At 37.0% G+C, this 25,849-nt stretch overlaps 1 protein-coding gene across 2 annotated transcripts in view; it reads right to left on the minus strand.

The window, feature by feature from the left end:
* Nucleotides 1–1,883: 1,883 nt before the first annotated feature.
* HYCC1 (hyccin PI4KA lipid kinase complex subunit 1) overlaps nucleotides 1,884–25,849 on the minus strand; it is a 39,593-nt gene continuing 15,627 nt past the window's right edge. The window contains exons 8-12 of one of the 2 annotated variants that reach the window (XM_088150682.1): nucleotides 19,728–19,844; nucleotides 16,024–16,115; nucleotides 11,230–11,385; nucleotides 4,360–4,656; nucleotides 3,402–3,539 (exon numbers count right to left, since the gene is read on the minus strand). In XM_088150682.1, the coding sequence (XP_088006808.1) occupies nucleotides 4,388–4,656; nucleotides 11,230–11,385; nucleotides 16,024–16,115; nucleotides 19,728–19,844 (634 nt within the window). In that variant the 3' untranslated portion in view covers nucleotides 3,402–3,539; nucleotides 4,360–4,387. Of the gene's footprint in view, nucleotides 3,540–4,359; nucleotides 4,657–11,229; nucleotides 11,386–16,023; nucleotides 16,116–19,727; nucleotides 19,845–25,849 lie in introns of both variants that reach the window. The other variant, XM_088150681.1, reaches the window with a different exon arrangement.

Below are 25,849 nucleotides of genomic sequence, written 5' to 3' on the forward strand. Positions count from 1 at the left end.
AACAACTTTTAAGACAATTTGAAATGTTCACCAATTATGGCCTCTGGCAATTTTCAAAGCTTTTTGAAGCCAGGTTTCCAATTACCCAAGCATCCAGATTTTTATATTTATAAATAATTATTAGTCAAACACAATTAGCTATCAAAGTCAAAATGATATTCTATTCCATGGCTGATGTGATACAACTAGACTTCAAACACTGAAGTCTGTGTAGGTTTAAAATATAATAATGTATGAATAATACAATCCTTTTCCAGAACAGAAGCTGCCGTTACTGGAGTCTTCTGTTCCTGAAATTTAACACCAGACAGTTTTTCCAGATTTAGGCCTACCACAGGCATTTTGAGCATAGAAAGTTAAAGCTCAAGACAGTATTCCTCATCTTAGTTTATAGTGTGAAATTTGCACAATTTTCATATTCTTAAAATGGTAACAATTATATTTATAAGAATTGTACAATGTATGTCAAACTGGTTTCCTGTTCAGTGATAGGATTGTATAAAGGACTCATGGTTTAGCAAGTGTAGCTAACGTTTGAAGAAATTATCAATATTTATGAATAATGCACTGGGAAAATCTACTCTTCATTTTGTATATGTTAAGACTATTGCATATTTTCTGGGTTTTCACTCTAGCTTCATATTTTGATTATGCATAAAAATAATTAACTGTGCATATGCACAATACATTTATGTATATCAGCATGTAGAATAGACAACTGTCATATATCCTTATTCAAAGACACTCAAGCAACTTAACTTTATAGATCTGTTATTCCATTATCTGTTGCAGCATTTGGGGAAAGTCTAAATTATCTGAATGTACAAAAAGAACAAGCTGTTTTTATTAAAACAAAAATGCTTTCTATAGTCCTAAAACTTTAGTACTGTAAACATTTAAAGAACCATCATGTGGAATTGTAAATAATGAACTGTAAGAAAAAATTAAATAGCTTTCATCTACAATGGCTGTATATTCCTGTACAAAAGCTAATTTCTTCTACTTATATCAAATAAATTTTTAATACAATGCTAGAATACCATAAAATGTATAGAAAATTGTGTAAATTACTAAGGATAAAGCATATTAATACTGTTGAAATAGGTATCCCCGAGATTTCATAAAATTAAATTAAGGTTACAGTTAGGTTCTGTCCATTTTAAATTTCAGATATTCCAGAAAATGGAAAAGTGTTTCCAAAAATGTCTAATACAGTACAAACAATTACCAAAAAAGCTACTTTTTATTAAAAAATTGGATCTCTGGAAATTTGAAAAGTGTCTCTTTGAATACAAATAGAATTTCTAACTACATGGTATAGTTAATATAAAAGCAGTGTATCAAGCTGCTTCTTGCTTAAAGCCAGAGAAGCATAAAACCTTTGTTAGAAAGTATTTTGATTGAAAAGCAACACTGCAAAATGCAGCAGGTGGGAGGAGTAAAAATAAGCAGTGCTACTGTTGCACTTGGCAGCTATGCTACGGATCCAACGATTCATGAACAAGCAGGAAGCACTTCTGTTCACACTAGAGTGTGATGCTAATTTCTCCCCTGTTCTTATGCATCCAGTAATCCCCTAGAAGTTGTTCTAGAGTATCTAATTGCTGAAACTAGGGGAGGAAGAGGTCACAAATTTGGGAGAATTGTTAACATGGCTATGCAAAAGAAATGCCACACTGTATTTTTAGAAGACAAAACTAAATCTTGCCCTTCCAAAGTATTTAACGTTTGCCACAGCCATAACCTACTTCCCATATAGTGGTAAAGTTTACTACTTAAATGTGATGCAATTTTAAAACTAGTTTGATGAAAGGAGTAAAATAAAAAATATTTCTAGTCCATGCTACTGTTCAATTAAAAAAAAGTAAAATATTTAAGATGAATCTCTCTATTCAATTTTCAGAAGAAAATAGAAGCCACTATTGTTTCTTGGTTGGGTTTACAGACTCCAGGGCCGAAAAATTAGTTTCCCTCAAATCATTTTGAACTTACCGGCACTATAAAAGTAGAACTGTAGCCCTCTACAGATGAAAAGGAGAAATTAGTAACTTTTTCCTCTTCCATCTTTTGTGCACTAGATTTTAGGCCTATACAGAGACCCATATCCTAAGCCCAAAGTACTATTTTACAACACTACAAGCTGTACACTTAAAGCTATACAAACACTGAATTACACCCATTTTAGTCATGGTATAAATGTGACACCCAATATACAGGTGGCAGCTGAGTCAATCATATCAAGATAGGCCAGCACAAAGTATTAGCAGTCCAGGGCTGGTATGGTGGAAAAGATAAAAAAATATTATTATTCTCTTCTCTAGAAAATAATAATATGTACACACTATATACTAAAAAAGTATTCATTGCTCGGTTACTACACAGGGCAGAAAAAATTTACGTACACTTGAATACTGTAGCAGTAATTTAAGTTGTAATTTGAAAATAGTAGTCTGAACATTGTTCAGTAATGGCACAATAGTGGCACATTGTTTTATTTAGGTACAGATTATGTGCACAGAACTGAATATTGTTTTCCAGATACTAGCTGCCACTTAGAATAACCCTTTTCAGGGGACCAAAGAAAGAATGTTCTTGCTGTGACTATGGAACTGACAAACCAATTCTAGGCCCCAGCCAATTATTTTTGAAATAAAGTTCAGAATCCAGAAATAGCACAATATTAAAGATTTCATCGGATAGAGGTCTATCATGTAATCATTTTCCAGTACAACTTATCTGCTGAGCAAATTAATTCCTAAAATGTCCCACATATTGAAACATCAATACTGTAAAGTATTTACAGAATGATCCATGCTATTCCATTTTAATATTTAATCATCAAACAATTTAGGCAACTATTTTAAAATAAAAGTAACTTTTGAAACAATTTAGTTGATTAAAAAAAGAGCTTGAGGGATCCTAACATGTGGTACCATCATTGAATGGCCCCTCTTTTACACTGCAACATTTGCTAGGTGTTTATTAATCTGTTGAGAGAGTAATGCTGATAGTAGGTAACCGCTGTTGATTAGTCTGTTTGTTTGAAACAGGAAGGTCTATTCTTTCAGTTTCAAATATCAAATTCCCTTCTTGCAAACTACACACTGAAAGCCTATTTGTTTCTGTGCCATTGTGATTACTTGGGATAACACCACCACTGACCTGCTCAAAGGATTTACTAAAAAGTGTGGTGCTAGTTCTAGCCAAGCTATGACTTCCTGATTTCGGCAAGGACTGGCTGCTAGTTAGGGTCAGCCTCTTTAAAGAGAGAAGCTCTAGATTTTCACTCATTGCCCTTTGATTTTGTTTGCGAGATAAATGTTCTTTGTAGAATTCAGCTGTCGTTTCTTTTTCTTTTCCTCCAACTTTGTTTCCTCCAGGCCTTCGTTGACTCTTGCCCATTATTGTTTTATTACTGGTGTTGTTGCTACTTTTTGATGAAGTAGAATGACTTGTAGTAGAAGTAGCCCTAGAGTAAAAACCTTCATCAACTTCAGATACTTCTATTAATTCTTCTTCTGGAATTCCTAATTCGTTACCTGCATAGAGAAAGAAGGCTGTATATATTTCACTGGATCCTGACAGATCTTTCTATTCAAGCACAAAGCAAAATATTTAAGAGCAGGCAAGAAGATCATCTATTATAATCAATGTAATTTATCACAACAATAAAATACAATGAAACCAAAAAGCATGCTTACAATCTCATTTTGTAGTGATTTTTTAAAAGCGCCTGTTATTCATGCAAGATTCAGAAGAGGTTAGATCTATAATAGCTAGAAAGAGGAATAAACCCAGATATGAGCAAAGGTATCTATATACTATGAACAGCAAAATAATCATGGAAATAGAATAGCCAGAATTCTAATATTCACCAGAATAGCCAATAGGGCATCACCTGCAGGTGGTCACATTTTTAGCAAATCCAGTGGTGTTTCCTATTTTAAGGATTGAATGGTCACATTCTGCACTAAAGAGTTACATTTGGTGATGAGTCTGGAAACCTAACACACTGGAGCATAAGTTCATAACATTACAGATGGGAAAACATTAAAATAAATTCACATTATTTATGTACTCTTGGAAGAAAGGGTTATTTCAAATGTGTAAAATAAAAATGTTGGAATGATTCAGAACTGAAAAGCCCAAGTTAAGCATTATGGCAATTTGAAGTCTCTCAGTGTGGTTTCCCAAGCTAAGGTAATCTACTTGCTCTCAGCATGCTATCAATGTGTAGAGCACAGAGATCAGCTCTATGTGCAAAGCATGCAGTTGTGTTTCACTAAAAGTACATGCAAATTTCTGTGGTTGAATACTAAAATCCTCAAAACATGCAGCCGTGACCCTTTCAACTGATACCTTTTCAATGTAGCTACAAAGCGCTCTGCTAAAATTGCATTCTGCCAGGTGAGCTTATTCCATCTTCCATAATTTTTCTTACAGATTTTTGCCTCCTGATCTCTGGCAAGCTTTTGCTGTCAACTCTAGGCTCTGTAGGAATTTCCTGCACACCCTGAATATGTTGACCATCACTCTCTCCTGGTATTCTGTTTTTTTCCCCATTCCCGGTTCTCTCTCCAGCCACATTTGTGACACTAATCTCGGGTATAACAAAGTTGCCCGATTCAGTAGTGTCATTAGTATTATCTGGTTGCTCTAGAATTAAAGATGGATAAGACAAAAAAGAAAGAAAAAAGATGGCTGAAACAAAAACCATGGAGACAAACAAAAAGACACAAATCGGACAAAAAACTAATAGTCTGAAGGTTGCAAAGTCAGAGGTTTAACTTCCTGGCCTGTTGTTATTAGTAAAAAGGAAGTTCTTATATTATGATAAGTATAGAGATACTATAAACCATACAGTCTTTCTGAAAATGGAGTGGCACATAGGTTGCATTAAATAATAAATAAATACTCTATCACAATAAAATAGAAAATGAAACTCTTTAGAGTTGAGCACAACTGAAAAAAAAAGTACCTGCTACATACTAAAGTAGCTCAATATATAAATAAATTTACTTTTATTCCAAAGTTACTTTTGAAATATATCCACTATCAGTATAAGAAATATTTTACTTGGTAAAATATACACTGATATCTCAGAACCAAACCAATAATTGTGTCACGTTCAACACTGCTTCTGAACTATTTTTACACTATAAAAATAGGACAATTTTCTAGAATATGCAGATTCAAATTCTAAACATTTTAAAAGAAAAATAATTTTCTGAAAGTTCAAGGATTTCTATCTCTCTGAATCCCAACAGATGTAAAACCTCCCCTTCTTGCTCTCTAGGCTCTACTATAGAATGCAGTGCTTCCTCACAGGGACCAGTGTCCATATCATTTATCTTGTTGTCAGTGGCAGCAAACTACAGAGATGAGAATGTGCAGTCAATTTTCCCATTTCCCAGACTTTCTTGGTGAACTGCCCATATATATGCTGGGAAGTAGGAAAGACAAATAAGGCTTTACTGAGACTAGGGATCAGGCCATGTGTGAGTGCTGCATACTTTATACCACATACCTCCATAGCTTTCTATTCCTATTAAACAATCAGAAATAAATACAACTATCAAATAAATTGCAGATTAAACAAAGTAATGCTTTAATCAAATCAATACAGTTTCCAAAATACTTTGTTTTTGTTCAATAAATTCTAGAAAGTTACTTCTAACAGTCATATCCTGCCCTTGTCTTATAAAACTTGCACAGTAGCTTAACTAATGATAGCACAATTTCCAATGCAAGCAATAAGCATCAATAAAAATGTATAAAATATTGTAAATAATAGATCTTTTAAATATATATTACAAGTCCTTTCTGTTATGGATCTCTAAGTTCTTGAGTTTGATTTATAGGAAGATACTATTGAAAAAGAAACACTTCTTTTGAAATAAATAGATTATATTATTATTGCCCTAATTCATGAAGGCATTGTGCATTTTACACATATGATCTATATCTCACATATCACATTATGGAATGCTTGATGGTTGCTACTTTCAGCACACATTTGGCTAGTTACAATGACCTCAGAGTTGTATACTTAATGTACTGCAATAGAAGTACAGTGGTACCTCGGGTTACGAATTTAATCTGTTCCGTGACTCTGGCCGCAACCCGATTTGTTCGCAACCCAAAGCAAATTTTCCCATTAGGTTCAATGTAATTACCGTTAATCCGTTCCGGCGTCCGCGGACCACGCGTCAAGGGCGGAAAAACGGCCGCGGACCACGCGGCAGGGCAGAAAAACGGCCGCGGACCGCGCGGCAGGGCGGAAAAACGGCCGCGGACCACGTGGCACGGGCGGAAAAATGGCCGCGGACCACGTGGCACGGGCGGAAAATGGCTGCGGACCACGTGGCACGGGCGGAAAAATGGCTGCGGACCACGTGGCACGGGCGGAAAATGGCCGCGGACCACGTAGCAGGGCGGAAAATGGCCGCGGATCCGGTTCGTACCCCGAGGTGGAGTTCGCAAACCAAGGTAAATTTTTGCGGCCAGAGCTGGTTGTAATCCGAAAAGTTTGTAAGCAGAACCCTAACTCCAATGGACTCTGGGTGGCATACAAAACTGGAACATCTAATGTGACTGAGGAGCCACTGAAGAAATTTCTTTATAGCATAGACATCTCTATTATTCTTTCCTTCCTGTCTCTCCTCTCTCAAGGGTTTTATGTGAAACAAAAATTAAAAGTACTAGGCAGAGGGCTATCTATTTTTTTGCAAACCGTCTTTCTATATTGCTTCATAGTGCAAAGCATCACAACACTTCTTTTTCTTTCTATGAAGGTGCAAAATCCAATGTGCATCCCTAGTAAAGGTATGAACATTTAAAATTACTTTTAATTTATTGATTTCTAAGTCATTATATACAATAGAAGGACATGGCAAGAGGAAAAAAGAGTAAAGCAAACCAAGAGTGTAAAAGACAGTTGAGTATATACGATGATTTAGCTGAACCAGCTAAAGAATAAATGGGGCAATGAGTTAGGCTAAAGTTTGGGACAAAGCAGGCTCTAACAAACTGAAAATTGTAGCAAGAACATAAATCTTCTTAAAAAATGGAATGTTCTGCCAAATTAAAAATATGCATAGAGACTATATAAACACAGTCAAAAGCACTTTTTAAAGGAAAAGGAAAAGGGAAGTGGAAAGTATTGAGTCATCATAACCATTTTTACAAATTAAGCTGACTATCAAATGGAAAAATAATGACTTAACATATTAGTTACAGAATTCAAATAAAAAAGGAGAAAATATTTTAGGAAGATTTTTAAGAATCTGAAATTAATTGATTAAATAAGAACAGATACAGTATATCCATAAACATCCCATTTTGGTTACTGATTGCCTTTCAATTTTGAGAATAGGCAATAGGTGCCTCTCGACTCCTCCACTGCTTAACTGACAAGACATTAAGACTCAGTAAGTGCTGAAAATTGAAGTCAAGTGTGGCAGTGAAAAAGTTAAGGGCATGATAACTAGAGGAAAAAAACTCTGTAGTGCCCCCCTTCCCTTGGTGCCCTAAGTGCATGCTTATTTTGCTTAATGGTTAATCCAGGACTGGGATCAGGGTGGACATGTCCCACACTGCAAAATGCCTGATGTTTTAGGGAAGAAAATGAAAAGGGCATCTTTCTCATCCTCCCGAAATAAAGTGTATTTATCCTTCTTTTAAAGCCCTCTCTTCTCCCTGAAATCTCCATCCACTGTTGAAGGTTGGTTTATCTCTTAACAGAAGTCTACCTCATAACCCTTAGGGGTTGTGGTTTTCTGTTGTAAGGTCTCAGTTGTGTCCTTTTCTGCAGAATATTATGAAATGGACAGGAAGGGAAGCATTATGAAAGATGTTTTTCTTCTTCTATGACTGAACTACGCCAGACAAAGTGGAAACTGCCTTGAGGCAATGGTGAGGTCGCATACTACACATGTACAAATCCAGGCATTGTGCATAAACCATAGTTTACAAAATTGTTGAGATTGCACATAGAAATAAAAAAGTAAATATTTGAGTGCCAAATGGCAGGAGGAAACTATTACCTACTTGTTTTTTAATTAACAGCATTTAACTTACAGATGGTATTTATATTTAAGTTGTTTTTCTCACTATGCTATAGCGTATGTGTGTGTATGTATATGTGTGTGTGTGTGTGTGTGTATATATATATATTCATATTCTTAGAATATATATTTTATGGTTCCACTGGAATTAAATAATGAATAAGACAGAAATTCAAAATTTTCTTTAGTTAACATTAACACTGACAAAGACTAAATTATCTACCATTTTTAAGTACTGAAAAATGATTCAATTAACATTATCATTGTTTACCATGAAATTCTCACTAGTGTATACTTTTATAATTTAAATACAGTTCCTTTGATTTCCATATCTTACAAACTGTACTTTGTGTCACAGTTCCAAGGCAAAGCACAAATTTTAGATAATCTAAGAATTCTGTTCAATTTTGTCCTTACCAACATGTGCATTAATTTATCTTATAATATAACATGAATTTTCAGCTACTGTAGATGCAAAAAATTAAACCTCCTAGAGATTCTCACAAAACTCTTAATAATTATTCTATAATATATTCCAGAAGGAAAAATAAACAATGTATCAAGTATTCTTTCTAATTTTAAGATAGCAGCTATATGAACTCAGTTGACTGAAGAATGATCAGTTGAGACCAGTGCTTTTGAATAAGACAGAGCATAAAGCATGTTTCTGAAAACATCAGGAAACTATATCCTTTTCTCAAAACATAATTTCTCCACAGGGTCATAATTTTCTTAAAGATGCTTCTTCGTATTTTGGTTGGATATCTATGATACATGTCAATGAATAATTCCATCTCACAACTGCATAGCTAGATTAAGCTGCAGTAGCAGTGATCAGGGCCTTTTAGTTCAGAAGTAATCAACCTGCTACCTCCAGAAGTTTTAAGATTTCAACATAGCCAGTTTCAAAGAATTAGGGGACCTGTAGTCCAAAGAACCTGAAGAATACCAGGTTTCTATTTCCCTTCTAGGCAACTTCAAAAACTGAGATAGCAATGTTGAAAAATCAAGAGGATGCCACCTCTTTTCACATTAATAAATAGCACATTAATTGTAGTAAATGTGGAAAACAATTTTAACAGTGAAAATACTAATCTCCTTTAGGTTATAGTTTAACTTGAAGCAAAATACTGCTTTCTTCTGAATTAAAAACAATGTTAAAAAAAAAAACTCTCCTCATTTCCTTCCACATTGTGGTTCACATATCACAGATAACTAATAGTCTTCAAAATGTAGATATATAGTAATCAGACAAGTATGCTGGTGCACATTTTCCTATTGTTCCCAGTGGGCTGCCAGCAGAACACTCAACAAGTCAATATTTGTTTAGCTAAACTAGAATTCTAAACTTGTTCTCCTAAGAAGCCAGATTCTTAGATAATAACTTGTTAGATGGAGGGTCATTTCCAGCAGGATTAGAAAGTATGTAGCAGCTCTTATATGTATTTATAATAAATTAGAGTAGTTTGATAGGAAATTGATCTATAAAGTACAGATCTAAAATTCTCCTCTAGGAGCCAAAATGGTGCTACATTTCCCCTTCATTTTGTCCCATTATGACATTATTTTCCTGAAGGGAAAAGCACCCAGTATATTGGATACTTAAGAATCTGCAGCAACGCTTGCATACCTTGCAAATTATCCTTCTTCTTAACAAGGTAACTGTTCATCTTTATTGCAGTCAGTTGCTTTACTAATACTATCAAGCCTCTTGCCTTATTGTTATCTGCTGCAGCAAACACTTGTCCTAACCATTGCCTCGTGAACTTCAGCACCTGTATCATCAAGCATGACTCCTGCAGGAAGGTAACATTGAAAAGTGTGTCTGAAAAGTGCAAGATATTTATGTTTTCTGGACTACCAATATATTTACACTTATATAAAATGACGGAAACTATATTAGCTAGACAAAAACAAGACTATAGTCATCCTACAGGTTAGTTACTGAATTTAAGCAATAAATCAATAATTCCATTATAAGCTCTAACAAGATAGCAAAAAGAAACAGCAACTAGCCATATCACTTATCAAAATATAAGAAAAGGAAAAGGAAAGAACTCTGCTGCAGTTTATTTAGAAAACTGCATCTTCTTTGTGCTCAAATTAACTGTAACAGATAGTGTTATTTACTACTACTAACCACTCTGTACAAACCTTACAAAGCTACAAAATCATTATTGGGTCTATGAATCCATTTTCTAGTACTGAACTTTATATCAAGAAATAGAAAAACCTTAGCAGTTCCATAGTGAAAACATGTTTACTGTATCTGTAATGTACACAACATAGTACATTAAGAACAAAAGCACTGTGAAATTATCAGGGTAAAATTTTCATTAATGGCAGCATACTTATAAATACTGCTTGTGATAAAAAAATTGAAGTAATGTATATTTATGTTGGATTAAGAAGCATAACATAATTAATCAACCATATCAACAGTTACTTTGAAAAGATTATTTAATATGAAATTATGATATAATTTTCTGCAGGATTAGTTAAAGTCATAATCTGGTGAGAAAAGGGGATGCTGAGGATCCGTTTTAACAATCAAAATATTGATAAAAATTTTAATTGTGCTGTTTAACAAATGAAAGCAAGATGCTTTACACTCTAGGGGAGGGTGATGATGGTGTACAGTATATTCTTAACTAAGCTACCTTTATAGTGATAATCAATGCTAAGCTATTATTATAATAAAAGTAAGAATAATTATAATTTGGTAGTGTTTGAAAGTTGGAGTTTTAGATAAACAAGGCATTTTAAGTTACCCTTTTTCTCTAGAAATCTATGTAATATTTGACTTCTTATGAAGATGATACAAAGTTTCAACCTGAATAAAACAGTTATGATCAAATTCTAGATATGAGATGATGAGGGCTCAAAATTGCAATGAATATATTAAACCAGGATTTCAATATAATGTGTATACATTAATGTACAACAAATACTGTACAGTAAACTGAAAAATAAGCACTGCAAGGTTATTTATCTAATGAAAACTGAGAAAGCCATAAAACTTTTTTTGTAGAGAAACAGAATAACATAAAAGTTAATCTGCCTTCTTATACTAATTATAAGAGATTCCATGTGTAACGATTCTTGAAATATCAATGTTTACAAAATTAGCTATAACTAATATTTTCAAAACTGAACTTCTTACCATGCCTTTTCCATCTATGGCCCCGAATAGACATGCTGGTCACAGCATTTCTTGATATTCTAGATGCAGTAGGAGTAATTTCAACCTGAATACATTTTGTACCTTCTTTGTTAGATTTTATGGCACCTTGAGGCAATGAAGCTTTTATTGCATTAGCTACCTAAAGAAAATAACAATAATTAAATAAAATGTGGGTGAGATTGTCACATTACCATCAGATTTCAAACTGAAACAATATTTACCATACATCAAGAATTGCATCAACGTAAAACGTTATGTCAGATATGACAAAAATCATGAGAGGTAGCAATTTGACTTCCATCTGTTCATAATTACGGCTTTAGTTCAGATGATTACACACTTCAATTAGAAAACATTTGCCTTAAAAGCTATTGCCAAAGCCATTAATAATCATGTTTTCTCATCTTGGTTTTTTTTAGCCACCCACTAAACAATATACAGAATTTTTTTTTCCTGACAATTTATTTCCTCTGTGCAATCATTCTTTCAGCAACTTAAATCTTTGAGACTAGGAAGAATAACAAAGCAATGCTTTGGACTACAGGAAATGTGTGGTCTGCATGCAGTCCAGAAAAACACTTTCCTGCTAGTTAGTTGATGAACAAGCTAATAGAAACAGATTGCTGGTTTCCCGTTGATGAAACTTTCTCTTAGCTCTCAATAATCCTGCTAAAAATTGCTGGTTCTCTGAAGCATGGAATATTTCTGGCTTCTGATTAATCGAGTTTTGCAGATATACACAGCAAAGCTTCCATTTTGAAGGCAAAAAGGTGCTTTGGACTGTACAAAACAATGGTATGGACACAACATCCATCTACAATTCCTTAGGACATGTTCCCATGGGGAAAAAACATTGGTTTAAGTTGTAGACACCTGTTGTGTTCACACCCATTGCACTCTGAAGCATCTTTTAGCCTTTGAATCCAAAGCACTGCATAACCCTAGTATACAGCTCTCCAAGTTACAATCTATAAAGACCAACATATCTCTCTCCTTATAGTGTTAACATCACTGTTGCAACTAATGGAAAATTCTCCAAAAATCTACAAAGAGGTGACTAATGAACCATATCTTTGAATAGCATAGATAGACATTACAACCAAAAGCCAATCATATTAATTGTTAACAAACAAAATCCTTAATACACACCCATTAAAAAAAACTGGAAGACCATGAATCTAGTCCTCTTTTAGGCACAATGCCTACCAGGTGACTTTGGGCCAGTTACCCTCTCTTGGCCCTAAGAAGAAGGCAATGGCAAACCGCTTCTGAAAATGTTGCCAAGAAAAACTGCATGGATTTGTCCAGGCAGTCGCCAAAAGTCAAAACTGACTTGACAGTAAATACACACACACATACACACACATCTTCAAGTCACGCTCCACTTATCTGATAAAAGTTTAAAAGAATAACACAGGCCTGAACAGCCTAGGAATTTTGATAGAATTGGAGTAATGTATTTATACCACATCTATAAAAATTGCAACATAAACAGAAAACATTTTCATGATCTACAAGGGCAGAGACACTATGTACAATATGACTACATCTGCCCTGTAGAACTGTAACATATCAAATTGTGCTTTCATAAATACTGTCCTTTGTATAATATCAGTCTCTGAGTCCACTACATAAGGGGGAAATCTTGCTGAAGATCAATATCCTCACATTGTTGCCTTACAGATACTGTTGTTTACTCATAGCACAAGGAAAAAAGCAAGTCAGGGAAAGACTACCGAATGCAGCTTTAACTCTTGGATGGAAAATTACTGATGAATAGGTGAGGCATCAGACCAATCAAGACAAAATTATTTTCGACCAATAATTGGTAAACGTAAACCAGGCTTCACTTTCAACCTTCAGCGTTCAAGCCTCTAATTATGAAGCTTTGTTTGATGCACACCTCAAAAGTTGCCAAACTGCTCTGAGAAATCTAGATTTTAAGCACTCTGTAATTACAGTAAGGGCCTAGTTCTGTACCATACAAAAGTTGATTTTGCCTAGAACAATATAATGACTGCTGAAATTCCCCCACTCCCAAATAATTCAAAATGGCTGTTGCACTCCTTGTCACGTGCTCTATTTTTGATTTCATATTGCCTGAGGAATGGAATACCACCCCCATGTATCTGAAGATTGATAACCCACTTCAGCAGCTTCAATTTTTTGGCAAATATCATTACTGCAGTCTTTTGAAAATTAACATCTAAATGTTATTCACTAAAATAATGGGCTTATGCCCTCAAATCCTTCCTAAAGCCAAAAACATTGAGAGCAACACTACAACAGCATACAATAATATTGGAATGCTTAGATCAGCTACTTTAGGTGGTGGTGTTGCACCATCTCTAGAGTTTTGGCTAAAGTGTTGATTTAGAAATTGAAAAGGATGCCAAAATACAACCCTGTCTTACAACTTTTTGGATAGCTATTGCAGTCTGCCCCATTCAGATCACATCTAACTCTCACATATGTGCTATTGTGGAATGTGTTGATAAATGAAAGAGCCAGTACACCTGTGTTTGGCCCAGAGTTTGTCTCTGGAGATAGAGCCAATGGCATTTCTAAAATCCATAAATGCATTGCAAAGAGAGGATGTCAACACCAAGGAGTATGTGTTGATTAGGTTTTAGAACAATCTTGGTGATAGGCAATGTCCTGCCCTAAACACTACTTGCTCTTCACCTAAAAATGACTCATTTTCTATCCAATCTGAAGGTTCCATTGTAATGCCCAGCATAGAGTTGGCTGGTAATACTCAACAAACTCATTGGTCTGTAACTGTCAAGCTTATTTCTTGCACCTTTTTTAAAAATAGGAATTATAATACTCAAACCCCAATCACTGGGTATCACAGCTGTCCATGAAGAGAGAAGCCAAAATTGGAACCTACCACTTCACATTTGTCTTAAATAACTCTGGTACAATGTGGTTACTTCCTGGCATCTTCCCAGACTTCAGCTGCTCTATTAACTTTTACATCTCAGAAACTAAGACTGGGGGCAATCAGGAAATGTGTCTTCAGAAAATACTCAGCAGCCTTCATCGTGTTGTTCATTACTACTATAAAGGACCTATGGGCATGTTCCCACCTCTCTACTAGGACATGGCTGGTTATCCGAGAAGGAGGTTCATGAATAGCATAGCCTTTCCTTCCTCTTCTATGTTCTTAAAGCACTGATAGAGTTTACTACTTTTTGGAAAACAACAGATTTTTATTTCACTAATATTTGCATAATGTTTGGGGAAATTATGTGAAAAACTATTCCTACCAACAAGGCACTGACATTTAGAAACTTGCCTTACTATTTAATCTATCAGCAGAACAATCTAAACCAGAATCAATTTTAAATGCAGTAGAATCAATTTTCAATACAGTGGAATCAATTTTGCCAATGAATCACATATATATTTTCAGTTTACATATTACAGTTATTACATTAATAATACTGAACGAAACAATAAAGAAGAAATAGGAGCTTTTTTTTCTGGGCAACACTAATATCCCAAAGTTCAATGTATTAATTATAGTAAAAGTATCAAAGGCAGCTAAAGACATATATGTTGTTTCTCTTATGTGTTACATGTATATACACATACACTCTTCTGACATGCACAAAGGAAGGGACAGAGAACTTCAGGCTCTGGAGATGCTATTGAATTTCAGCTCCCAGTATCCATCATTATTGGCCATGATAATTGGGGTTCCTGGAGTTGTAGTTCCCCAATACCCAGAGAGCCACGTTTCTCACTCCTGCATTAAATGGAATTAAGCTTCTGACCTGTTATCAGAGATTAGCATTGATGTAGGCTAACCAAATGGATCTTAATCTAGAAAACACTACAGTGTTGTTGGTCAATAAGACCTCTTACCCAGGGACAGAAATATATTCTCTCTAAAAATCAGGTTCACAATTTGGGATAGCTGTTACCAAGACTACATTTATTCAGCTTTACCCTATTGCCCTATGTTCCTAAAAGCAAAAGGAGCAGCTGGTGGACCAGTTACATTTAAGAGGGAGAATAAAAGAATTAAAAACCTTGGCCATCATTCTAAAGAGGCCAGGAGTTGCTTGAAATGACTATGTATTATTTATTCTTTTATAATTTCTGCATTCCCATTTTAAATTTTAAAATTCTTTGGCTGCCTTAATATATAGGTGGTAGACAAACTCAGTGAACTAACAGAGCAAAAATATGTTGGGATGATTAGCTTTATTCTTTCAACGTTACCTTCCAGTCAGTTCAAGGTTCATTTTAAAATGGTGATTATTCCCCTAAGGCCCTCTACAGCACAGAATCAGGGTTACTAAATTACTGGCAGCTCCTACACAAACAGCCTGTCCACAGAAATCATTCAGGAAAGCCCTTTACACATCATGGTGACATCAGAGTTTGTGGTGGTGATGATGCAAGAGAAGACACAGATAGTCTGGTAGTGATGTCTAATACAAAACTCCACAGCCTTAGGATATCAATTTAGTTCTTGTATTTTTACACTACCTAAATACTTTATTACAAAAATAATCCAACCTATCAAGAATCTGTTTTTGTTAGCTGTTTTTTCTTCTTTTCTTTTTCTGGAATGCTATAACTGCTGCAGAGCCCATGAGACTCTGATCTGCAGAGACTGTGTTTTGTTTTAAATTATTTAAACATTTTAAATATTTTTGTTATAAGCTACTTTGATTACTTTATATAAGTTAAAGATACAAAAATAATCAAAATAAATTGAAAAAACATGACTGTAAAGAAGAATTTGACACAAAACACCTACCAATAGTGGTTCTGGATATAACTCCAATTGTGCTCTGTATAAAACATCATCCATTGCTTTGCGAGCCAGATCCCATTCTCCATTATAACTAGAATGTTAAGCCAAAAAATGAAAACTGACTGCATGCTATAATATAGTGTGATTATTCTTTCATTATCATAGCCATGCATATTATTGATGAGTAGATGTTTAGTAAATGATTTATGATATTACCAATATAAAAATTATACATTCAGGAAAAAAATTAGTAGTATTTGGAAATTATTTCAATGATTAAAGTATATATTTTATTTCTAGCCATCTGACCAAGTCTGGGTCATCTTATTTTGTTGCCATTTGTAATGTTAGGTAAGAAATATAAAATTGCAACTGCTATAGTGTTTTGGAAAATAAAAATGTTTTTCTTCCAATCGGATTGGCAATTGATTCTTTATGACTTTCTTTGTAACATTCCCATCCACAATGAATTCAATAGAAATGGATGGGCCATTATGACAGAACTAGGATATGATATTTCATAGTACTTAAAAGTAGCACATTATAAACAGATCTGGTCTGAATTATTTGTTGCCCCATACCCATTTTTTATAGCCCAAGAGCCTCTCTAACCACACTACTGAAATTCAGTGGCTTTGTTTCCTGAGATTTTCAGCAAAGAACAGCACTGTACTCTAAGTTTAATAGTAAAGGAAAAAAGGAAAAGAAAAAAAGGAAAATGCTCCAACCCTATCCAAACCAGAAAGACTGAAAATACCTAGCTTTGCCTCATGCATGATGGAATTCCACCCGTTTGACATCTACTCCTGTCTGTATTGTTTTGATTTAAAGGTGGCCATGAACTCAACTCACTGAATAGATTTATAACAGTTACTCTCATTCAAACTGCTCTGCAAACAGTAGAAGTCTCAACACTTTTCCAGAAAGATTCATCATTCTTACACACGCAGTACCAAGTATCAAATAGATGAGATAAAGTATAGATGTAGTTCAAATCTCCTACATTTTCAATCTGTTATTATGAATCTATTAAGTGGCTTGTTTTGTATGGATATTCATGCTTTAACTCTTTCCAATCTAAACCCATCACCTCCTCCCAAAAGTTATTAGCTTGTGGGAAATATATAGAACAATGGATATTTTCCCCATGTAAGCATTAGTGGCAGGAGTTCATTAATAAAATTTATGTATAGGGAAAAAAATTAATATCCCCCTCTACATCATTACTTAAAAGCAGCTATAAGGGTCTGCTAATTTTAAAAGATACAAACATATGCTATACCTTAGTCACAGTGCTTTTGTCAAGTCTATTTTGGTACCAGAATGCAAATTTGCCTTCTCAATATAGTTTCCTAACAGTTCCTGGTAAACAGTAATATCTTAACCACCAGGAATTCTCTAAAATTGCAAATTAATATACTAGATTAGATAATTTTCAAACAGAATGCTATTCTATAAGAGAAATTTGAAGATTTAGGAACACCACCACAAATTCCATAGGATTATATTAAAGCATTCAAGATTTAGTATATTTAGCAATGTGTTTCTGTCATTTGATTTTTAAAGCTTTGCTTTCTACCCAGTGTTCATCTAGGTACAGGTAGTCCTTGAGTTACAACAGTAATTAGGACCAGAATTTCTGTTGATAAGCAATGCAGTTGTAAATTGTGATGTCACGTGACCACATTGCTTAGAGACAGCAATCCCAGCAGTCCCTGTTGCCGTTGTTAACTGAATTGCACCGGTTGTTAGGTGAGGACCCACCCCAATCCAAGCCATTCCCAGCTTGGTCCCTCCCAGCCCTGAGCCTCGGTAACGTAAGGGACTCCTCCTCTGTAACTCCCCCTCACCTAACTCCCCCCTTATCCCTGCTCTGCACAGTGGCACTCCTCGGCATGGCAGCGCTGGGGCTGAAGTAGAGGCCCCTTCAGCAGTCTCACCTAGCTGCCACTGCCCCCTGGCCTCTACTTCAGCCCCAGCACTGCCAGCACCACTGAGTGCCTCCTCAAGCCCTGTGCTGCACTCAGCCACCCCAGCACTACAGCGCAAAGCCTCAGCTGCCCTGTTCTCTGCAGGCCCTGCTGCATCCAACTGCTTCACTGTCTTCCTCCTGCTGCTGCTGAGGCAACCCAGACCTGGCCCTATGTGAGGCAGCTGCTGCCCGTGCCAGGCCTTCTTCTTGAGGCCACTCGTGCCATTCTCCTAATAGTGTGCAGCATTCTCACAATGCTTCAGAAGGCTTCTGAGGCCTTCTGAAACCTCGCAAGAAGGTCACACCCACCTTTCTCCAAATCACATGCAACATTCTTGTGATGCTTCAGAAACCCTTTGGAAAGCTTCTGAGACCTTCTGAAGTATTGTGAGAACGGCACATGATTTGGACAATGGTGTGTGCAGCCTTGGGAAGAAGGCCTGGTGTGGCCAGCAGCTGCCTCACATAGAGCCAGGCCGGGCGTGCCTCATCAGTAGCAGAAGATGGCGAAGGGCAGGTGGGTATGGCAGGGTCTGAGGAGCACAGGGTGGCGGGGCGGCTGCGACTTTGTGCTGTAGTGGCTGGCCGTGGTGCAGGGCTTGAGGCGGCACTCCTTGGCAGCGGCACCCGTGGTGCTGGCACTGAAGTAGAGGCCCAGGGCGGTGGCAGCCAGTTGAGACTGCTGAAGGCCCTGGGCCTCTACTTCAGCCCCAGTGCCACTGCCACCAGGAAGTGTTGCTGTGCAGTGCTGCCAAAAGGGCAAAGATGGGGGGAGATAGGCAGGTGACTGGAGTTGAAGGACCCCTGCGGTCGTCAGTGTGGGCAGGTTACCAATCGCCCAAATTTTGATCATGTGACTGTGGCAGCACTGCAACAGCTGTAACTTCGGGGACCAGGCATAAGCACTGCTGAACAAATGTTTGTTAAGCGAGGACTACCTTTACTAATTTCAGAATAACTAGCTTGTGTTTTCAGAACTTGGGGGGATGATATTTAATCATGGTAAGGTATATTCAGTGGTTTGCTGGTACATGTTCAACAACTGGCTCTGCCAGCTCCATTGCTGCCACTGGCCCACGTCACCAAACAGCTATCAGCAAGTTAGGTAGCATGGCTCAGCTCTGTTCTCAACCAGCACACAAAATTCCAGAAAATTTAACAAACGGCTCTTGTGAGCTGGTAGGAGCCAACTCCAGCATACCTCTTTAACCAATTAGCAACTAATGCATTTAACTCAGCAGTCTGCATCTTTAGAGTCATCCTGAGCTATCAATCTCATACTGTAACAAGTAGTCTGGTTTTTAAATTTTTCTGCTTCTTTTTCATCTTCTGCTTTTTTGGGGGGGAGGGGTAATATTTCAGATTCTAAAGAATCTTTTTTTATAGCATCTGGTTGGTTCTAAAAAGATTACTATAGATAGTGCACTTTTTACCCTCATGCAACTACATGTCTGCTTTGGATTTACTTAACATAAAATGACAGACATTTTTTTCCCCCCATTTTATGGGGCTAACATGAACTGATGATTGTCACTCAGGAAGCCACTCTGGACATTTTATAAAACAACAGCAAGAATGCTGAAAGATTCTTACCTTTGCAATGTCAAGTGTGAGATCTCTGGGGCCTCCCTCTGCTATCATGTAAATGAACATTCTGTTTTGTATTACATACAATCTGTTCTAAAATGCACTATTACATGTATATACAAGACATACATTTACTGAACTTACAAAGCATAATAAATCCCTGTTAACATCTGCACCATGAATTCAGAGGAGACTGGAATTCTGCTGGTTATGCCTCTGTATTTTCTTACTTGCTGGCGAGGGTACCCACAAACACAGATTCTAAAAGAAATGCAAATATTAAAATTAGCATTGCTATTTTAAAATAGTTGTACTATACTGTCAACATACACAGTCTTAAGAATATTATGGATTTCCCAAATCAAAAAGAAGTATCCCTAAAACAATCAAGAAACAAGTAATTCTTCTGTAAGCCAAATAGGTGGGTCAGCAAAGCATACATACAGTCTTGTGAAAAAGAAACACCCTCTTTGAGTTCTATGGTTTTATGTATCAGGACATAATAAAAATCATCTGGTCCTTAGCAGTTCTCAAAAGTAGGTAAATACAACCTCAGATAAACAACAACACATGACATATTATACCATGTCATCATTTATTTTACAAAAAGAAAGCCAAAATGGAGAAGCCATGTGTGAAAAACCAAATACACCCTTACTGCTTCCATAGGTATGAAGAGGCTAAGTAGCAGCCAGGTGCTGCTAATCAAATGCCCTTGATCAATTGATCATCGGCAAGTGTGACTACCTCTATAAAAGCTGAAGTTTTATGAGTTTGCTGGTCTTGAGCATTGAGATGTGTGTTAATGCCAAAGAGTCAAGACATCAGCAATGATCTTAGAGAAGCAATTGTTGCTGCCGATCAATCTGGGAAGGGTTATAAGGCCATTTCCAAACAATTTAAAGTCCATCATTCTACAGTGAGGAAGATTATTCACAAGTGCAAACATTCAAGACAGTTACCAATCTTCCCAGGAGTGGATGTCCCAGGAAATTCACCCCAAGGTCAGCCCGTGCAATGCTCAGAGAAATTGCAAAAATCCAAGAGTTACATCTCAGACTCTACAGGCCTCAGTTAGCATGTTAAATGTTACAGTTCATGACAGTACAATTAGAAAAAGACTGAACAAGTATGGTTTGTTTGGAAGGGTTGCCAGGAGAAAGCCTCTTCTCTCTAAAAAGAACATGGCAGCATGGCTTAGGTTTGCAAATTTGCATCTGAACAAATCACAAGACTTCTGGAACACTGTCCTTTGGACAGATGAGACTGAAGTGGAGATGTTTGGCCATCATGCACAGTGCCATGTTTGGTGAAAACCAAACAAAGCATATCAGCACAAACATCTCATACCAACTGTCAAGCACAGTGGTGGAGGGGTGATGATTTGGGCTTGTTTTGCAGCCACAGGACCTGGGCACCTTGCAGTCATTGAGTCGACCATGAACTCCTCTGTATACCAAAGTATTCTAAGAATTAGAGGCAGATGCTTAGATGTGGCTCCTTAATCTTAATTAATCATATAAGTAAAAAGGGTTAGTGGGCATGAATCCCAACAGTTTCTGAATTCAGATAGCTCCAGTGGTGCAAGACAAAAGCTGACTTTACAAAGAACAATGAGTAAGGATTTTTAAAATCATGGTTTGGTTAACACATACACTATGCCATAATGGGTGAGTTTATACAACACATTAAACCATAAGCTAACTTTACGGATACTCTGAACTATGGACAATCTGAAGAATTTAAGAATAGTTCCTGGAACAGACCAAAGCCCATCTTAATTCAGCATATTGTTTCTTACACCGCGCTTCTAGGATGCTGAAAAGTAGCAGATGGAGACATAACCCTCTCCTATTGTTTTCTTGCAAGTAATATTTAAACACAGGCTGCCCCAAACCTGGAGGTAAAATTGAGAGTTCAAGACAGATAATTGTAGATAAACCTGTTCTCTATGAATTTATCCAATCTGTTTTAAAGCCATCCAAATTAGAGGCTATCATTACATCTACTGGTAATGAATTCCTTGGCTTATAAAATTGACACAGGATTTGTTCATAATAAGCAAATGCAGGAAAGGAAAAGATGGCAAAATATATTAGACATAAGTAATGCAGATTTCACTAGTCAAATTATAAATCAATATGCAGTAACTCAAAAATATAATAGCTTGAGGTTGCATATACTGTATTCTTTTAAATAAAGAATGAATCAAGTACAGCAATTTTTGGAAAAAAATGTATTCGCAAAATTGGATATCTCTTAAGATGACACAAAAAAATCTCTCTTTAAACCTTGGGAGCCATTATTAATTCTAAAACTGTTAATTATTATATTACATGCATGATGGAGGTCTTGATTACCACTTTTGATAAGGATAAAACTGATAACAGAAATGGCTGAGAGGAAAATAAACTATACTTCATTCTGACCAGGGGCATTTATTTTTACTGAAACAGAAGCTATATCAAGCACAATTACACCAGAAAACAGAGTTGATAATCTGATGCTTGATAAAGTCTCATAGTTTAATAAAATACAGAACACACACTATGGCAGTAGAGAAACTTGAGGAGCTAACTAAACATACTTAGGATACTGACATACTCTACAGCTCTCCACTCCAATTGCTAGGGAATGCTTTGGCAACCATGGACCTGTCCCAAGTCATTGATGGGCCTACCAGAAGTCATATGCTAGAACTGGTCTTTGCCTTGGGGCACTTGAGATGTGATCTGGCAATGGAGAACATTAACATCAGGTCATTGCTGTGGACAGATCACTCCATGCTTGCCTTTCGATTCCCTAGTGTCACCCCTCCCTGCAAAGAGACAGGGCCCCTTTGATTGATCCATTCCAGGTGATTGATGGACCCAGTGGGATTCCAGACAGAGCTTGGGATTTTCCCTGAGAATCTGGTGGTCAGTTTAGCCAAGGCCTTAGTTGCTGCCTCAAATGGGTGGGTTGCTGGGACCTTGGACCATATTACTCCTATGCGGCCTCTCTCTGTGCACAGATCCCAAAGTGCACCTTGGTTTACCGAGCAGCCCTGGGAGATGAACTGCAAGAAGAGACACCTGGAGCACCATTGGAGGAAGACTCAAAGCAAGTCCAATCGGACATGTGTAAGATCCCATATTAGAGGTTACCTCGTAGTGATAAGGGTGGCGAAACATCAATATTTCTCCACCTTTATTGCGTCTGCTGATGGCCGTCCAGCAGTCCTGTTTATTGTGATTCAGTCCCTGTTGGGGAGGGAAGGTTCCCTCGGAATATCTGTTGGGCCGCTGTGAGGATTATTCAGGCTATCTGAATAATCAGTTGCTCAGATTCACTCCACCTTGGACTCTGGCTGGGCAGGGCAGGCCAAGTGCCTGGGGCATGGTCTGGTGATATGATCTGGGATGCATTTGAGCTGGTGACTCCTGAGGAAGTAGACAAGGCTCTCTGTGCTGTTAGCCAGTTGTTTACTGAGTTCATCCTGGGTCATGAAAGTGGCCAGGAAGGTGACCCACAGTTGGCTCCACGCTGTAGTGTCGGCCTCTTTGGGTGGTGCTCCCAGCCTTGAAAGAGGCTGTGGTGGATCCAATGGTCTTCTATAACTATTGACCAGTCTCCAACCTTCCCTTTCTGGGAACCTTGGGGGAACAGATTATCTAGATTTGTTTCAGTCATGTTTCAGGCTGATGACCTATGGTGGAGCCAGGATGGTGGTGGTGCATCCATCCTTGTGCTCTTTGATTTCACTGTGGTTTTCAATACTGTCAACCACAGTATCCTTCTGAGCCGCCTCTGTGGGTTGGGGATTGAAGGTACCATTTTACAGTGGTTCTCTTCCTTTCTCCGAGGCCAGTTTTGATAGGTGAGGAGAGAACACGTGACAGCTGTGGCCAAGAAGGCCTTTGCACAGCTTCATTTGGTGTGCCAGTTGCACCCTTTCTTTGATTGGGGGAGCCCTTCAGACAGTCACTCATGCCCTGGTCACCGCATGGCTTGATTACTGCAATGCACTCTACAAGGGAATGCCCTTGAAGACCACCCAGAAGCTTCAATTGGTCCAGAATGCAGCAGTGCGAGCAGTGATGAGCATCCCTCAGTATGCTCACATAAAATCTCTGCTTTGCAAACTGCACTGATTGCCAGTTTGCTTCCAGGTGCGATTCAAGGTGCTGGTCGCTACCTATAAAGCCCTACATGACACAGGGCCTGGATACTTGAGGACTGTCTGCCTCCCACAGAATCTACCTGACTGATTGGATCTGGCAGGGTTCGCACACTCCTTTGATTAAACAATGCCATCTATAGGGACCTAGGAAGTGTGCCTTTTTTGTAACAGCACCTGCCCTCTAGAATGAAGTTCCTTCCAAGATTCAAATGGCCCCCACCCTACAGCTGTTTCAAAGGGCCCTGAACACCTGGCTCTTAGCCCAGGCCTTTGGTGGGTGTGATTGAAGCTCCCTTTTCTTCTTTTTCTTTGTTCCCATCTGTGTTTGTTATCTCTGCCAATTTTGTTCTTTTCTGTTTTGTGTTGTTTTCTTGTTTTAATGTTTTTAACAATTTGTAAACTGCCCAGAGTTGCTGGGAGTTGGGCAGCATATAAATTTAATAAATTATTATTAATGCAGTCCCTTTGTAAACTCAGATTGTTTTATACCAAAGAACAGCTAGCAACTGACTAAATAATAATACAGTTACTTCAATTACATTTAACTCTTAGCTTAAGTCTCACCTGCAGCTCTCACCCACTGGCCTGCTTGCTTGGGTCTCCCACCTCTTCCCACATAATGACCCGCATGGTCCTGGGGTTACAATGGCAACCAAGACTGCAGGATTGCCGTTGCTAAGCAATGCAGTCACATGACATTGCACTTTATGACTGCATTGCTTAGTGACAGAAATTCCAGTCCCAGTTGCCATTGTAATCCAAGGACTACATGTATGCCAATTAATGTCATCTCATAGTTTCCATTCTGAATAAATTATCTCAGCAAATACATAACAATCTGAGTAGAATTTTTTTCAGAACATCTTCTTTCCAAAGCCTTATAAGTATTGCTATTACAATAATAAAATGTCTTCATTTTTTCTCTCTTTACAATAAGTAAAATTACTCTATTGTATCACACCCTATTTCAACGATGTTCTCCAGAGGGGCTTCTCATACTCTGGACTTCACTAAGTTTAGAAGACCTGTATATTATATTTTATTTTATTTATTTATTTATTTATTTAAGAAATTTATAAGGCCACCCAACTCTGTAATGACTCTGGGAGGCATACTGTACAGTAAAAAGAATCATACAATGCATATGATTGAAGCTACTGGGAGGAAGGATAGTGAAAGTGTAATAAAGAAAGAGACAGTTCTTATGACACCACCATCACTTGCAAAATGATCCCATCACAATTATATAGCCACTTTAATTATTCATGCACCTCAAGTGGTTTCATTCTTTCAAACATGGAGAGATCAATTGTGAAAGAGTCTCTGTGTCTTTTTTCCCCTTTGTTTAGGGGGAGGTTCTTGGCACAGAGGTCCTATATATGAACTACTAAAAAAATAATATAGAATGTAATCTCTACGCAGTGGCATTAGAAATTTGATTTATGAACCCAAACAATCAATTGTATTTTTATTGTGTTAATAATCAAAATTACTAATGTACTTAGGAGGTTGAGTAAATGCATTACATCCTTTTCTGCTTTCAGGACTGAGTCTAATTAACATCTATGAGCTTTCAAAATATATAAAAAGTAATTATAGAAATTCTTCCTTATATAATATTTTGCATAATCTTTATATGGTCCAGTGGAGTTTACTCATTTTATGTTGTATTTTCCTTACTCAATGAGCTGGCTTGTGAAAAAATGTTTATGGCATATTTATCAGTTTCTCCTTCTGCATACAGATCCTTTGATCCAAACCAACATGAGAGAGAAAGGGGGGGGGATAAAAATTCAATGTTCTCTTCCACTTGTCAAAAAGAACAGTACTGGAGACAAAACAAATCTCTTCCAATGAGTCACAGAAATTACCACAACTGCTGGATCCATAAACATTAACCATTTTCATGAAGCAATGTATCAATACATTGTATCAATATAGCATAATAGAGTGGCTAGTAAACTGAAAAGGAATCACAATATGGATATAAAGAGCTTATGCTTCTGGGAAGATCTGAATTCTGACATGTTTTATTTAACAGGGATTTGGTAAGCTGCAGTTATGTCAAAACTACCCGAATATGAATGTTTTCATATTCCCTCCA

Source organism: Python bivittatus, unplaced genomic scaffold, assembly GCF_059951505.1.
Source record: "Python bivittatus isolate LINGU-HERP-01145 unplaced genomic scaffold, Pbiv_v1 ctg000610_np1212, whole genome shotgun sequence".
In the NCBI taxonomy this organism is placed as follows: domain Eukaryota; kingdom Metazoa; phylum Chordata; class Lepidosauria; order Squamata; family Pythonidae; genus Python; species Python bivittatus.